This window comes from Aptenodytes patagonicus, chromosome 2, assembly GCF_965638725.1.
Source record: "Aptenodytes patagonicus chromosome 2, bAptPat1.pri.cur, whole genome shotgun sequence".
Taxonomy (NCBI): Eukaryota; Metazoa; Chordata; class Aves; order Sphenisciformes; family Spheniscidae; genus Aptenodytes; species Aptenodytes patagonicus.
In genome coordinates this window covers 155607905-155622440 of record NC_134950.1, presented here as the reverse complement: position 1 = coordinate 155622440, position 14536 = coordinate 155607905, and the positions used below count along the sequence as shown (strand labels likewise).

General features: G+C 37.0%; 1 protein-coding gene across 10 annotated transcripts in view; it reads left to right on the top strand.

Moving 5' to 3' along the window:
- The window catches only part of ARHGAP12 (Rho GTPase activating protein 12), an 83694-nt gene that overhangs the window by 44728 nt on the left and 24430 nt on the right, over nucleotides 1-14536 (top strand). For all 10 annotated transcript variants that reach the window (XM_076331826.1, XM_076331825.1, XM_076331822.1 and 7 more), the window contains 3 exons: nucleotides 745-825; nucleotides 9281-9406; nucleotides 13057-13131. In XM_076331826.1, the coding sequence (XP_076187941.1) occupies nucleotides 745-825; nucleotides 9281-9406; nucleotides 13057-13131 (282 nt within the window). The remainder of the gene's footprint in view (nucleotides 1-744; nucleotides 826-9280; nucleotides 9407-13056; nucleotides 13132-14536) is intronic.

Genomic DNA, 14536 nt, shown 5'->3' with positions numbered 1-14536 from the left:
CACTGGGATTGATAGAAAACAGTGTTTCCTGTCACAAACAGTTTATTGGAAGGCAGTCTTGTGAAACCTGCTTGACCCAAGAGTTTCGCTGTGGGTGTTTCTGTGCATATCTTTGTGCAATCTTCTTGTAGACTTTTGCTCATTACGATTCTTTCCTTTCTGCATAACTAGTCACAGTTGTCATAGCTTTACCTCTTTGATTGTGGGAGTTGCTTATAGAGGTTACAGAAATTATATTATATTCTTCGTGATGTATTTAGGAACTGCATCTCATGTTCCTGTTGATGTTTTAAAAATGGAGTTGTTCAACAAGTGGAATTATCTCTTAAATTATCAGCAGTTGCTGGTTAACCTTCTTGTAATTCTGTTATTTTACGTATAAAATCCTTACATAGATCTGATGCAAAGATTGTGCTTCCTTAAACTGACACCGTAATGTTGATAAGAGTGAGATATGCCATCTTCAAAAATACCTGTTTATCACAATCTCTTGTATGTTATTGCAGGACTATTTTCTGAGGAGTTACAGAAGGAAAAAATACTAGTGAACCCAATGCAGGAAGCTGAAGACTGTTGCTCTCATTGCTAACTAACCTTGATTAGTTAATGTTGGTTGTGCACTAGACACTGATGAAGTGGATGGCACTTTATTAAAAATTAACTTTAAATCCCAAGTATCAGAGGTTTACTATGTTATGACTGTCACTCTGATTACATTTCCTATCATCACATTTCTTTCTACAGTGGATAAAACATGCAGATGAACAAGGTAGACCATACTACTATAGTGCTGATGGTTCCCGATCAGAATGGGAGTTACCTAAGGTGAGTGACCTAAAAAAGCAACTTTGACAACTTGGGGCTTTCCCCTCCTCCTCAATAAATCTTCTATGGGGCCTTCAATGGGAGTTATTCACAAGAGGACTTATATATTGCACTTGGTTATTTCTTGCATTTTTGTGGAATTTCTGATTGTGAAGAGAAAAAAAATATACTCAAGGACATGAAAAATGGATGTATGTAACTACTCAGATGCCAAAGGTGATCTTGTATCTTTGCTGAACTCAGCTTTTCATAAAAGGCTGCAGAATAATATCTGTGATTTTGCTGTGATAAAGAAAACCTCTATAGGGAAAAAGAATTTTTTTTTTTACTACAAAATGTTCCTGAGAAACTGTAGTCTATTTTTACTACCCTCCAAAATGCATTATTTTTCTGTCATGAATTTCTAAATTTGGTGACTTAGGTGTTTTTCAACACCTCTCTTTTACAGAGAGGTGTTGAAAACCAAAAGTTTCAGCAGTTTTGTGGTGTCTTTGAAGATGACACAGTTTCACCAGAAGTGTGTTCTGGTATTTATTAATTTTGTAACGAAAATAGGAATTTGTAGGAAAGTGACAGAGCTAAGGACACTTGGTAGTCTGAGGATGTACCTAGTACTATTTAATTTTCATTTTCGCTTTGAAAAACTATAGGACACTTGTCATAATGACGTAGTTGTATATGTCTTTCCTGCTATTAGGATGTTTGTTCAATCGTACATAGTAAGGTGACCATTAAAAAAAAAGTTTCACACGGAATTGTGTGTATAAGTACATGAAAGAGCATATTTCTCGATTATTGTTTCATCAGTCCAAAAATCGGTGTCCTAAGTCACTTCCACTTAGAAAGGAGCAACCTTAATAGTGCTTTCATAATATTTGTGAGAAAATATTTACATTGAAATTTATGAATGAAGCTATACACGAGATGGTTTTGTTACATCAGTAAAAGAATTTGTATCTGAGTCACTGAAGAGTTGAGTTAGCTTTGTGAATTTTCCCATGTTGGTCTGATGTGTTAGATAACTTAAATTTTGTAACATACATAAACCTAACAATATGATCTGTAACTATTGGTTTTAAAAGCTACTTAGCTATTGTTTAGCTATTAGATTAATTAGAAGTCTGAAAATCTGCTAGACCAGGTTTTACCAGAAACAATTGTTAGTTCAGTAGGTATAATTGCAGTTAATTTGGGGGAATAATGTCTTGGGTACTGCATTCTGTGACTTCTGCAATGCAGGAAGTTTTGACTGTGAAGAAGTTGCTTTCCACTAAAATAGGTTGGGTTTGGATTTGAACTAAATAGCAAATTAAGTTGGCTTTAATCCAACTACAATAAGTCACAAAGGTAATCTGAAACTGTTACCCGAGGCATATTAGCGTAAAGGTCTAGCATTTGTGTGTTAGTGCGTGATATTGCTAGTGGTTCTAAATAAACATCTGAGCTCTGGTGTATCAATAGCCACCTACAGAATTAAATATATCCTCTGGTTTAGTGTTTGTGATCTGATATGCTTTAGTTCTTGTTTACATGAAAAACATCACATATTGCTGCTACAAATTTTCCTTGAAAATTATTTCTCACGAGCCATTTGGGCAGAATGTACTCTCTAATTCCTTCTTGAAACTAGTAAATCTTGGGTGGCAGCAAATATAAGGTTAACAGAAGTAAATGAGCAAATGACTCTTGGATTCATAGTCCAAGAGCCTATGTATTTCCAGAAATCCTTAGCTTTTAACTTTAAATGCTGTGGAATAGATTAAACATTTCAGCAAAAGATTTAGCTAGTTTATGTAACTATATATCTGAAGAACATACAGCAGAGATGTTACACTTGTGAGTAATTGAAGCGTGATTGAAGATCAGTCTCTAGAAAATCTTACTGAAGCTGGTTCCAAAAGTGTTTAGGAACAAATGAATTGGAAAGACAACATAGACTGCAGAACTGCTTTGAAGAAAAAGAATCTGTATTGAAAACTCTTATGAGTAGTGAGAGAAAACTGTAGAAAGGCTTCAGCATTGTAACTCTTGCTTAAATGAAAATTAAGTTACTAGGGAAAAAACCCTACTCTTGGTCAGTTTTTTCCCCAGTGTATTTAGTTCAAATATTGCCTTCCAAAATTTGTTGTGAAATAGTGATGGAATAGCATGGTCATGTAATGCTGGTTAAACCAGAAAAAGAAGAGAATCCTTTTGTTAGACGGTTCTTAATAATCTGGACTTCATTAGAACTAAAAATCGTCCGGAGGTTTCTGGAAATAGCACATTAGCTGAGCTAATACTATAACATGAAAAGTCCTCACTGTTACAGCATTAACTGTAAATGTGAACATGCTCGGGAATAACATTTCCAGTATTCTTGTATGTGTGTTAAAAATTGTGAGGGTATATGTTGGGGGAGGCAGTTACAAAACAAATTACTTTAGACAGTCTCATAGAAAGCCCTCCAGTCATGTATATTTAAATAACATCTAGGAATAGCTGAATGCCTTTGGCTAAAAATGTCTCAGATGGAGTAGCTTTGACAACTGCTGAAAAGTCTATTAAGACTCATGATGAGTGTGACCCAGCTTTTTGCAGTGGCACAGAAGAACATACTGAATTATTCTTTAAAATGGATAATAATCTTCAACCATAGTTTGTACTACATCTTGCAAAAGACTTTACGTTTTCTCCTATGCATTCTGCTGCATTCAATTGTCAGTTCTTGCCAATTATATATATATATATGAAAAAAGTAAACCAGCAAGTAAAAGTTCTTTTCTGCATAGTTCACTATGATAAAAGATGTTTATTTCTTATATAGTGAATGAGTAATATGTAAATCATGTTGAGAAAGGATACAAACCTATTCTAGAAATGTAGTAGTTTTTTAATACGAGTTTTATAATTCAAGCAAATGAGAAATCTGTATTAAGGGGGGGAAAAGTTAAATTGATCTCAGGAATGAGAACTCTCTAATTTCTAAAGTTCAAAAAACATACTCTGTATGTATGGCAGGCAAGGAAGACGTAATAAATATTGAATAAGTATCTCAAAGGGGAGGAAGAGAGGCAAACAATAAAAATTAGAGTTACTGATTAGTCGTCTCTCAGATTTCCAAAATGTGTTCCTAGGCTGATATCTGGCATAACAGCATGAGGATTGGCCATCCTCTGACCGAGCTCTCTGATCCAAGAGTAGACTTTGAAAGAAAATGTTTATACTATAAGCATCTGGAGTAAACTCATAGTTTTGGTGTTAATATTTACAGACTGATACTGCAATTACACTTTCTCTTCTCAGAAGCATTAGCTCCCCTCGCTGTACCCAGAGAGGAGTCACTAGATAGAGGAGCTTCATTTTTGGCTGTCTTATGAGGCCAGCAGTCTGTTAATTCACTCTGTGCACTGTCAACGTTGAGTTGGAGCTCAGGGACCTCAATTCTGATACTCAGGTGAATGACTTTCCTGCTGGAGACCTGAATGCTGTCAAACAGAGCATGCTATATGAAAAATTACAATAAAACATGATGCTGGTAATATCAGGAAGATATCATGCAATCAAATGGTGAAAGAAAATAAAGATGAGAATGTGTAAATAGGGTCTGTTTGTCTTATGGTTGATGTAAACTGGTTTTGTTCTGAGCAGTGCTATTTGATTTGAGGTAACACATCGTGTGTTATCTACTGTAAGTCAATGCACTGAGCAGTATCGTTAGCAATAGTGAATAATCTTCACATTCTTGTCATAAAATTTGGGATTGCTCAGAGAAAGTTGAGACAGTCTCAGCTGATGTGAGGATCTAGAGGTTTTTTAAGGACAAAAGTGCAGGTGATATGACAAACCTGAGATATGTCTGAGAAGGTAATCAGATTTTTTTTTTTCTTTCTCTTTAATGTGTGTTTTTGTGTCCAAGAGGCCTGATCTGGTCTTCCTCATTTGCCCTGGTGTTTGGTGGTTCCCGTCCCCCTCCCCTCCTCCCAAATAAGAAGAGACAGGGGAAAAGTGCCCTCAGCTTTTGCTTGGGCAAGCAGCAGGGCCCATGGCAATCAGTGCTGACTTGGAGCTCTTTGACAAAGATCAGCAGTCTTAGTGATCCTGAGGGTTAGAAGGTGAAGCAAAGAGAATTAAGTGGGTTATACAGAGGTGTCTTTCAGTCACTTCTACATTTGAGATCCAGCTGCTTGTCCCAGTAGTCTCCTCATTCTCCATAGGTTCTGTTCCTTCAGTGCGGCTGATGCCTCCAACTGGTGCCACTCAGATGTCCTACGGCAGAGAATGAGGAGTATTCTTTCTCTGAAGAAAGAAGGGGAAGGGGTAGGGATGAAATCCTTAAAAAAGACAAAAATTCTTCTTTTTTGCTTTTATTTTGGTAGGTTAAGAAAAGCATGTCATTGATTTAGTTGATCAGAAAAGCAAAACCTGTAACAGGTGTTAAGTCAATCACAGCACCAAAAAGTTTATTCAAAGCTAATGGCAGCAGTAGCACTGGAGGGTGGCTTTGTTCTGAGGCAAGTTGTTTTTTTTTTTTTTTTTAATCTTCAATTTCAGACAGTCTGTTGGAACAACTGCAAATAATATGGTAGAGTATATAATGGTACTAGCATTTCAGAATATTTTTAAGTGCTGTTGTTTTAATCTCTGACTGCAAGAAGGTAGAGTGAAATGCTTAACCTCTAGTCTTTACCAAGTTTCACTCTTTTCTCCCTTCACCCACCCAGTTCCTTTCATCTGGCTGACGGTGTTGTTAACACAAACGAAGAAGAATCTTTTTTCTGTTTCTTAAAGCTGACAGATCTGTGTCATCTCCATAAGAATGGGGACAACTGCTACAAATAACTCGGAGGTGTTATATTTATTTCAGTCACAATTAGGCTAGGACAGAGCCTTGAGCCATGCCATGTATCAGGTTAAAATTAAATATAAAACACTTGGTCAGTTGAGAGGATTAGAAATTTTTATACCAAGGCAAAGGAGGCTTTTAAGTAGCTAGTGAAGGCATTGAGTAAATTCAGCAATGAAAATAACCCCATGTGACCTAAATTTACACCACTGGTGTCCTTACCCTACGCCAAGAGCTGTCGCAACAAGAAGTTTGTGTTACTTGGTGCATGCAGTAGAGCATGAACAACTTGCTCACGTCCTCCCTTCCTGATAGGACATGCTCCCAATGAAATGGGGAGCAAACTGAGGTGATGTGCCAGGTTAATGTAATGGGACACGTTTGAGTTTGTGGAGGATTTTCAAGGAGCAGTAGTGTGCACATTTGAAGTTCTGTGCTACACTATCAAAAGCTTTAAATTAAGAAAACAATAGCATCTCCTTCAGATGCAGTGTTAAGGCACATGGTGTCACAGAGATCGTCCTACCAGGCACGTAGTCTGGAATGGGTCGGTTTTACTGGACTGTATGGCTCTTGCCTGATCTCTGTCTTCAAGATTACACCAAGGTTTAGGCATAGAAAGCCTGCCTAGAGTTATGTAAAAATATGATTTTGTGCAAGGGAAGGAGAGCTCAACCTAGTTGCTTATCCTTGCTGATAAACAGTGGGAAATGTCATTGCAAATACCTGTAGGAGAGACAACAGCTCTGCAGGTGGGAGTCCTTTAAAGTGTCAATAAGTTAATCTGACCTGGAACTGTTCTGCAAGGCTTTTTGAACTAGGAGGATTGGCAGGGAGAGGTGGTGCTGGTGGAGCAGACCAAAAGGTAGCAGGGGTGTAGGCATCTGACCTGGTCAGTGAAAACTCTGGCTACTTCTCTCTAGCCAGTGGACTCTACCCAATCTAGAGGATGGCTAGTTCAGTTGGATAATGCAGAGTCTGAAACAGTATCTATATCTCATTGTGATTCTCTTTGGGCATCACAGATCAATCCATTTATTTTAAAAGTAGAGGCTTGTCTTGAGCCCAGAAATACACAAGCTTTCTCTTCCCCCCCCCCCCCCCCCCCCTTAGTAGTGTGTTCTGCTATTTGTAATGAAGAAAACAAACACCCCCCCAACCCCATAAATGCTTGAGTGAAAAATGTTTATTTGACACTTATTGTGAGAAAATGGAGTAAAAATGTCAAATACTCCCTTTAAAGACTTGTTAGTTTACTAACACTGTTTGTATCACTCATGTAAATATTTAAGCTGCTAAGATACATGGCTCAGTGTTCTGAGTTGTTAGCAGTGCTTTGTTAATGGGCTTCACATACTGTTGCTTTGCTTTCTTGTTAAATGTTGTGTAAAACTAGAATTTCATATTACTTTACAGGTCCTTTCTCCTTCAAGATGGGGTTGTCTGTTAGCTAAGTTGACTCTTGGTGGCTTGTGATGGTATCAGAGGCACCTTTTAAATACAGATCACCTGTAGTGAGGCTTGTGCCTATATCCCAACTCTTAATATAGATTTAAATTCAAGGAAAATTACTTTAAAATAAGTCTTTGACTGTTTAGACTTAAATTCTTTGAGTTACTCAAATGGAAAGTGCATGGAGGATTTCCATAAATAATATTCACCAGTGTCACTGAAGTGTGTGTGTATATATATGTATTTGTGAAATAAATGGTTCTGTTTCATAGCAAGAAGTATATTTGAATTGCTCACTTAAATTCTTTAGAACTGCTGCAAGGAACGCGGTTTGTGGCAACTTTCTGTGATTTAGACATAGTTTCATTGAGAATTGTTCAGATTTTAGCTGTAATACAGGCAATTTTGCTCCATATTGCTTAGCTTGCTGACACAGGATGAGTTGTAGGAGCATCTGCTGAGTGGGTATTTCCATAACAAGAAAGTAAGCTGGTATTAGATTCCTTGCAGCATGAATGATGGTTCAGCTTTGATTTAACAGGGGAACAAACTGAGAGTTGCTTAAACCTCACCACTGCACAGAAGCAGTTGTCACGCGAGAGTGTAAATGTGCTGAACCCAAATCAAAGTCAGTGTAATCTCAGAAGTGAATCTCTACAGTGACAACCAATTCATTTCTGTCTGTGCATGAACTACCAAATTTTATTCTCGGTACTGCAAGATCCATTTACTTGAGAGTATTTTACTACTGTTGTGCATATTGAAATAATTTAATGAAACACTGAAGTTATCATTTACCTCTTAAGCGTCTATTGACTTATTGGAGCGTGAACTCTATTCATAGTAAAATACAAAGCTAACACAAGCATAGTGTCTGCCATAGCAGTAATAATGCTGATTCTTTATTTGGGCAATAAATGTAACTGAGTTACACAATTTAACTCAAATTTAGCATTTATGTTATTTAGGTTAAACCTTGCCGTGCTTCACTGGTATGTGTAGGTATAGGTAGGTATAGGTTATTCTGTCTTTTGAACACCTGAGGCTCCGAGCTTACAGTAGGAATCAGTAGGAAAACTGTAGAATTCAGTGTGCTTGCAAAGATTATTGCTATAGCCTTCTTAAATAAAAAGGGCACTTTCCTTTGTTACTTCTTACCCAGTGGATTCTAGTCCTTTACGTGACTCCACAAATGCTGCCTTATGTTTCTTTCTATGTGCAGATTTTAGTCTTCTGACGCTGAATAGAAAGAATGAGGTTTTTAATGACTTTAAAAAAACCCCATACATCGATGTTGTATTTTCTTGTTTGTATTTTCAGTATTAAACTTTGTTTGAAATATTTTTATAATTCTTTATAGTGCTACCTCAGTGTTGGTGGTGATGATTTAAAATGGCAATGCTACTAATAAGTATGCTGCAATGCTGAGATCTAATTAAATGCTGGGTCCTTCTCATGGCCTTCACATTTTCTCAGCCTATGCATCTTTGGATGCTCTTGAGTTACTAGCAAACCCATGTTATGATAAATCCATTCTCTCCTTGGCTCTTACAGCTCTGCTGAGTTTTAAAATTATTCTCTGCTAAATATTTATTTTCTGTGCTTATGTACATGCCACACCAGCAAATCTTTTTATAAGTAATTTGATGTGATTATTCTGAAAAAGCAAGTCCTCATCCCCGTGTCTCCTCTCCTAGGCATCCCAGACCTCTGGGTCAAAGAGAACTGTATCCAAGCAATCATAACTCTCAATCTAAATGCCTTACTGCAGGATAACAGGGTTTTCCTTTTCTTACACAAGAGCTAGACAGGTGGTATAGTACTGTCAGTGCAATATGAAGAGTGAATGTTTAAATCTTGTATTTAATTCCTTGGTGGTTCTCAATATGCTGGCTGGTTGCAAAACCATCAGTAATCTGTTGCACAAGAAATCAAACATCTACTTGCAAAGGGAAAGTGTTGTCCTGACAGGCCAGTCTTAGATACTGCCTCAGAGAGGACTACAGCAGAAAGGGCAGTTCTGAAGACTAAATGCAAAATAAAACCAAGGCTATTTTCACACCCTTGGGTGACATCAGTAATCTGAAAGTTTGCACTGTTAAGGTGTATGAATGTTATGTCCAGGTCTTGTTTGCATGAATTAGATTCTACTTATAGTTTGATTTTTCTCTTCTTTAGTATAATGCTTCACCACAGCAGCAGAGAGATATAATAAAGAGTAGGAGTCTGGACAGGAGGCTACAAGAACCAATAGTTTTAACAAAATGGAGGCACAGCACAATTGTGTTGGACACCAACGATAAGGTAGGAGCAAGTTAAACAGCATGCTGGAATACCAACTGTTTCTGATGTGTGAAGTATTTAATCTAACAGAAATGAGTATGCATGAATTTCTGAAATCTCATTTTTCTTATATTCTGTTGTATCATGGTGTATAACATTCAGTATAACCGAGGGCTGTTTGATAACTTTACTACTGTCACTTTGTGAGTAGAAGCTCTTTTCTTGTTATCCTTGAAGTATTTTAACTAGTGTTAGTTCAGGGTTTGGTGTATACAGCCATTTTACTTATAATTGGGAATTTCCCTATTCAGTTTAGGCTGTGGAGTGTAATTAGGGTTTGAGTTCAAGAATTATGGATGTGGGTGAGGTTCTCATGTAATGTATAGTAATATTTCACACCTGAATGTTTTAATTGTAGGAAACGCCAAGTAGGAATACACTTGAAAGACTTCAGATGAGTAATTGAAAGATGCATAGAATTGAAATAAAAGTTGCACTTGCTAAAGTAAAAATTATGCTTTAAAGACAGAAATAATGCTTTAAAGATAGGAGTAGTATTATATGGTGGATTTATCCCTTTACTTGAGATATTACAATGGAGATCAACGGAACAGTCATTAAAGAGGAAAAGTTGTGTGTGGTTACAGCAGGGTTGTAACACTGTTGTTGGAGGGCAGAGGACAGTACTGAAAGTGCTGAAACACTTGGCTTTGATCCTCTTCAGGGCTGAGTTGGGCATTTAGTCTGAAAAGAGCTGCGGGTCAGTACCAACAAAAGCTGTTTTCTGCCCATTCTTAGGGCACATTCTTGATAGTCTGTTTTGGGCTGCACAGTAATAGATGCTGTTTAGGCCAACAAGGAGATAGAGCCTCTCCCTTGCTCTCCCTCTGCCTGTCTCTCTTCAGTTTGATTTTTGTCCCAGTCGTTTCTGCTTGTGCTGGGACATCCTGCCCATGGGTGAGGAGAGTTGATGTGAGCTGAGCGGGGAGGAACTGAAATGGGTGTTGTATGGTAATGACTTGCTGGTTTCTGTAACTTTGCAGCAGTCCATCCCAAGATTCATGGAAACTGAAATACTTTGTAATGTTGAAATCTTAGCGTGGACTACTCAGAATGAGGTACCAGGAAACAATGTTGTAAGCTCCCTTTTTCTAAAGATACAGGGAAAAATGAAATGAATGTAGATTTGGGAGTATGGAGAAAAGCCTATAAGTGGGCCTGTGTAATCGCAGATGTCAAAGACAAACTTAAATGGAGAAAACACAGTTGTAATGAAAATGGATCTGCAGCCCAGAATGTTACTTGCTCGACCTGTTGTTTCCGGTACGTTTTAATTGCTTTCCTTGTTGAAATGGAGTATAGGAGAGTGGGTTGTCATGAGTTGACTTAGTTCCTCAGAATAGGATTTATTGGATTTGATCTTAAGCTTTTGAGCTGTCAGTTTAGAATATATCATACGTGGTGCTGAGGAGGCAGTGGACCATGCTTGACTGGAGACTTTGCACCTGTACGCATTAGTTTAGCTCGAGCGATTCTGAGGTCCCTTTACTGCTCCCTTCCCCTCCTGACTCCTCCTTACGCATCCTTCTGTACCGAGTGTGTTGTGGCACTGCATGAGAGATAGCCTAGGTGGAGTCCTGATAAATCAAAGCTGTGTGGACATTTCTAGCCTCATGTGCAGTTTACACTTCACAGGTATGAACAATTCTGTTGGACATAGCTCAAAGTTTTGGCCTCGCTTTTAAAGGAAGACTTGTCTTTTTATTTTCTGGCATAAGATTTGCTTCTGTTTTGGAATGACCTTTATGTAATGCTACACTGAATGAAGAAGCTCTTGTAAAACACTGAATAAGGGGAACTGTTTACTTTTCTTCAAGATAACAGTGTTCAAATACCAAGACCTTAAACCTAGTGAAGCAAACATGCAAATGTACATATGTCTAGTGTAATAACTGAATTAAACTGTGTATATGAGCCACATTTGTAGAGTCTAATTCAGTAGCTTACAGTTCTTCTAACAGCGTCAAAACATGCAGGCAGCATGCATTTGTTAATGTTGAGGAGACTGTGTAGTTCATATAAAGCACAATGTTAATGCTTTGAGAAAACTAAAAATGTGTAGTGGAGCAATAAACTGGTGTTTTGTGGAAAGACAAATTTTGTTTAGTGCATTGATGCACCTGTTTTATTACCACTGGCAGGCACACTGTTACATATACTGCTTTAAATTAGTATGTGAAAAGGGAATAGTTCATGACCACAAATACTAGATTTCTTGTTCCAGAGCTGCTTAGCGTATGAAAGCTATCTCAAATTCAGAATGAGATAGAAAGAAAAACAACTGCTATTTAGCTGGATAGGCACATCAACCCCAAGTTAGCTTTTTAGCTGACTTTTAGGGAAGCTATTTTCTTTTTATTTTCCTTATTTGTTTTTCCTGGAAAAACAACACAACTCAGTTGTATGAAAATAGGCCAGTCAAAAGAGTGCTTGAAATGTGTCAGAGTGAAAGTATGGGTTGCCATGGCTGATGAGAATTTGATGATAGCAAATGCACTTGTTAACTGTTTATTGGCTGTGGCACATACCTGTATATAGGTATCAGCTAAAAAATTTGGTAAGCAGAGGAAAAAATACCTTCCTGGGAGGGACAACGTTGATTTCCTTAATTTGAACATTTCCCCCCCCCCCCCCCAGGATATCTGAAAACATGGAACATTTAGACTGTTTTTAGGAATGCTAATGTTCTCTGTTATTATGCTACTAAAAGAACTAGTGGACCACTTCTGTAGGTAGATTTACAAGTGGATTTTAAAGCACGGGTGTGCAGAGTGTTATGTAATGCTGAAAAAGCAAACTGAATTTGGGAGAGCTGTCAAGGGAATTAAAAACAGGGGAGGGGGAGAAATGTGTTAACAGTAACAGAGAACAAGTGATGGTTTTCTTCTGTCTAAAATTCTTTACCAGATTTTCAAGCGGTGTATTTGTGCAAAGCAATCATTACTTCAGAGGAAACGCACATGCCTTTTTTGTTCCAGATAGGCAATTTTTCTAGTTTTCAGAGATTTAGTAGTTTCTTCTTTTGATCCATAGTTAATGTCTAGTTTAAAACAAAAACCTGAATCTCTAGAAATTTTCAGTGCTTGATTATAAGGAAGTTAATGATGATGACTCTCAAAAATGAATAGAGTTGGTATATGCTTTTCTACATGTATAACAATTTATTGTACTAATCTTATATTTACTAACCACACAGAGACGCAATCTGTTCTTTAAAATCTTGGTATTTATTACATGGTGTCCTGTAATAAGTTAGTATTATAAATGTGCTTCATAATTTGATAGCAATGTCATACAAAAAAATCTGCCCCTTAATAAGGATGAAAGTTTTGCTTTAAGCTGATACAGTATGTATTAATATTTTTTCAAATGGATGTGTGCTAATTAACCCAGTTTGAGTGTTGTCTGTAAATCTTGTAAGAACACTGTTTGGTAAGCAGGTTTATAATATAACTATCTGAGAATATCATGAATGCTTAAAAAAAAAGTAGGTTTTTTTTTTTGTAACGTGTGAGTGTGTATAAATAGAGAGGAAGTGTCTTTAGGGTTAAAAAAAAATAAACGAATTGTAAGAAAGATAATAACTTATGTTGCCCATTCAAATTTTACAGGAATCATCAACTGCTTCTAAGGCCAGTTTTCCTGAAAATGAGTCCTCTCCTTCTTCACCAAAGCATCAAGCCACAGTCAGTATGCAAAGTGTTTAAATAGATAAGTAGATGTTGTAGAAACTGGGCTATTCATGATTAGAGAATTGAGGGTAAGCCTGCTTGTTATTGAGAAAAAAATAATGGGATAAAACTATTTGAAGGCTTTACATTTTAAAAGGAATGCGTTGCATCCAACTGTGCTTTCAGAAAACATGTAAATGTCTTTGGTTTAAATACAGGTTGGCAATAGGAGATTAAGTTAAAAATTCACTGTGGAATAAAGTTATGTCAGATTATGTAGAACTTGGTTTACTTCCTCCAACAGTCATGTCTTCTCACCTAGCAACTTGGAAGGTAAAAGCAGAAACAAACTGCCCCTCTCCACAGAATCTCTCACTGTCAGTAGTCAGTAATAGTTTGTAGTATTTGATATCTTTATTTTTTATTTGTGTTTCAGTCTCCTTGAAAAGACATAGAGGACCTGGCATAAACAAACTATGTCTTTTTGATTTAGTAGAGTAATTACTGGGAGGAAAACTTAAGCTTGTTAAACTTGTTACGAATGTTAACAAATTTTTTGCTTCAGTTTATATTTTAAATGAGATAATTGCTTTTTAAACAGTGGGAAATAATTAAAAAAATGAAGTTTTTATCTTTTTTTAAAATTTTGGTACTGTACTACAATAGCATTGAAATATGTGCCTTGATCAATTTTAGCAGCCCTTTAGTAGGTAGCTCAGGGCATTAAAGGCACAACTTCTGTTTCATTCTTATTCTGCACGCAGAGGAATAAGCCAGTTCTCTGGCTTATTCATCCTGATCCATTCTTAAAACTACTCAAACAGTTTTCCCACAATAAAAATAAACATTGTTTATTAAGCAAACATAGTTGATAGCCTTACACACAAGCAATTATTGCTGCATGTATTCTAATTCCTTTAAATATGGCTCAGACCTTGAATTATTAAAATTGTATTTTGTAGAAGAACTTACTGCTGCTTTAGACAATAGAAAAAAATAATCTGTATTTTCTTTAGCTGTCCCCTGGGATTTAAATATTACAAAGAAAGCTGGTGAATTTTTGTGTATTTTGATCCTTAACTTGCTTTCCACTTCCTTTTCCCTGATTACATTAATTTTCCCATTAGTACCCCCCTAGTGTTGCTGCTAAGTAGGGCATTGTGATACTTTCTCTGAATAATTCTTCTTTGGAGCATTCCCACTGGTTCCACCATGAGTAATTTATTAAAACCATAATTTATTTGAGCAAGTGGGCATGGGTTGCTCAGTCACTGTGAAAGATGGTGACAGGCGGTTCCACTTAGTAAGGCCAAAGGTTTGTTAGAAGGATGCAACGCATAGGGCCGTTAGTGGTGGTCTGCATGGACCGCAAATAAAGTGATCTAAAGAATGGGCTGATTTTTTTGTGGGGGAGGGAAGT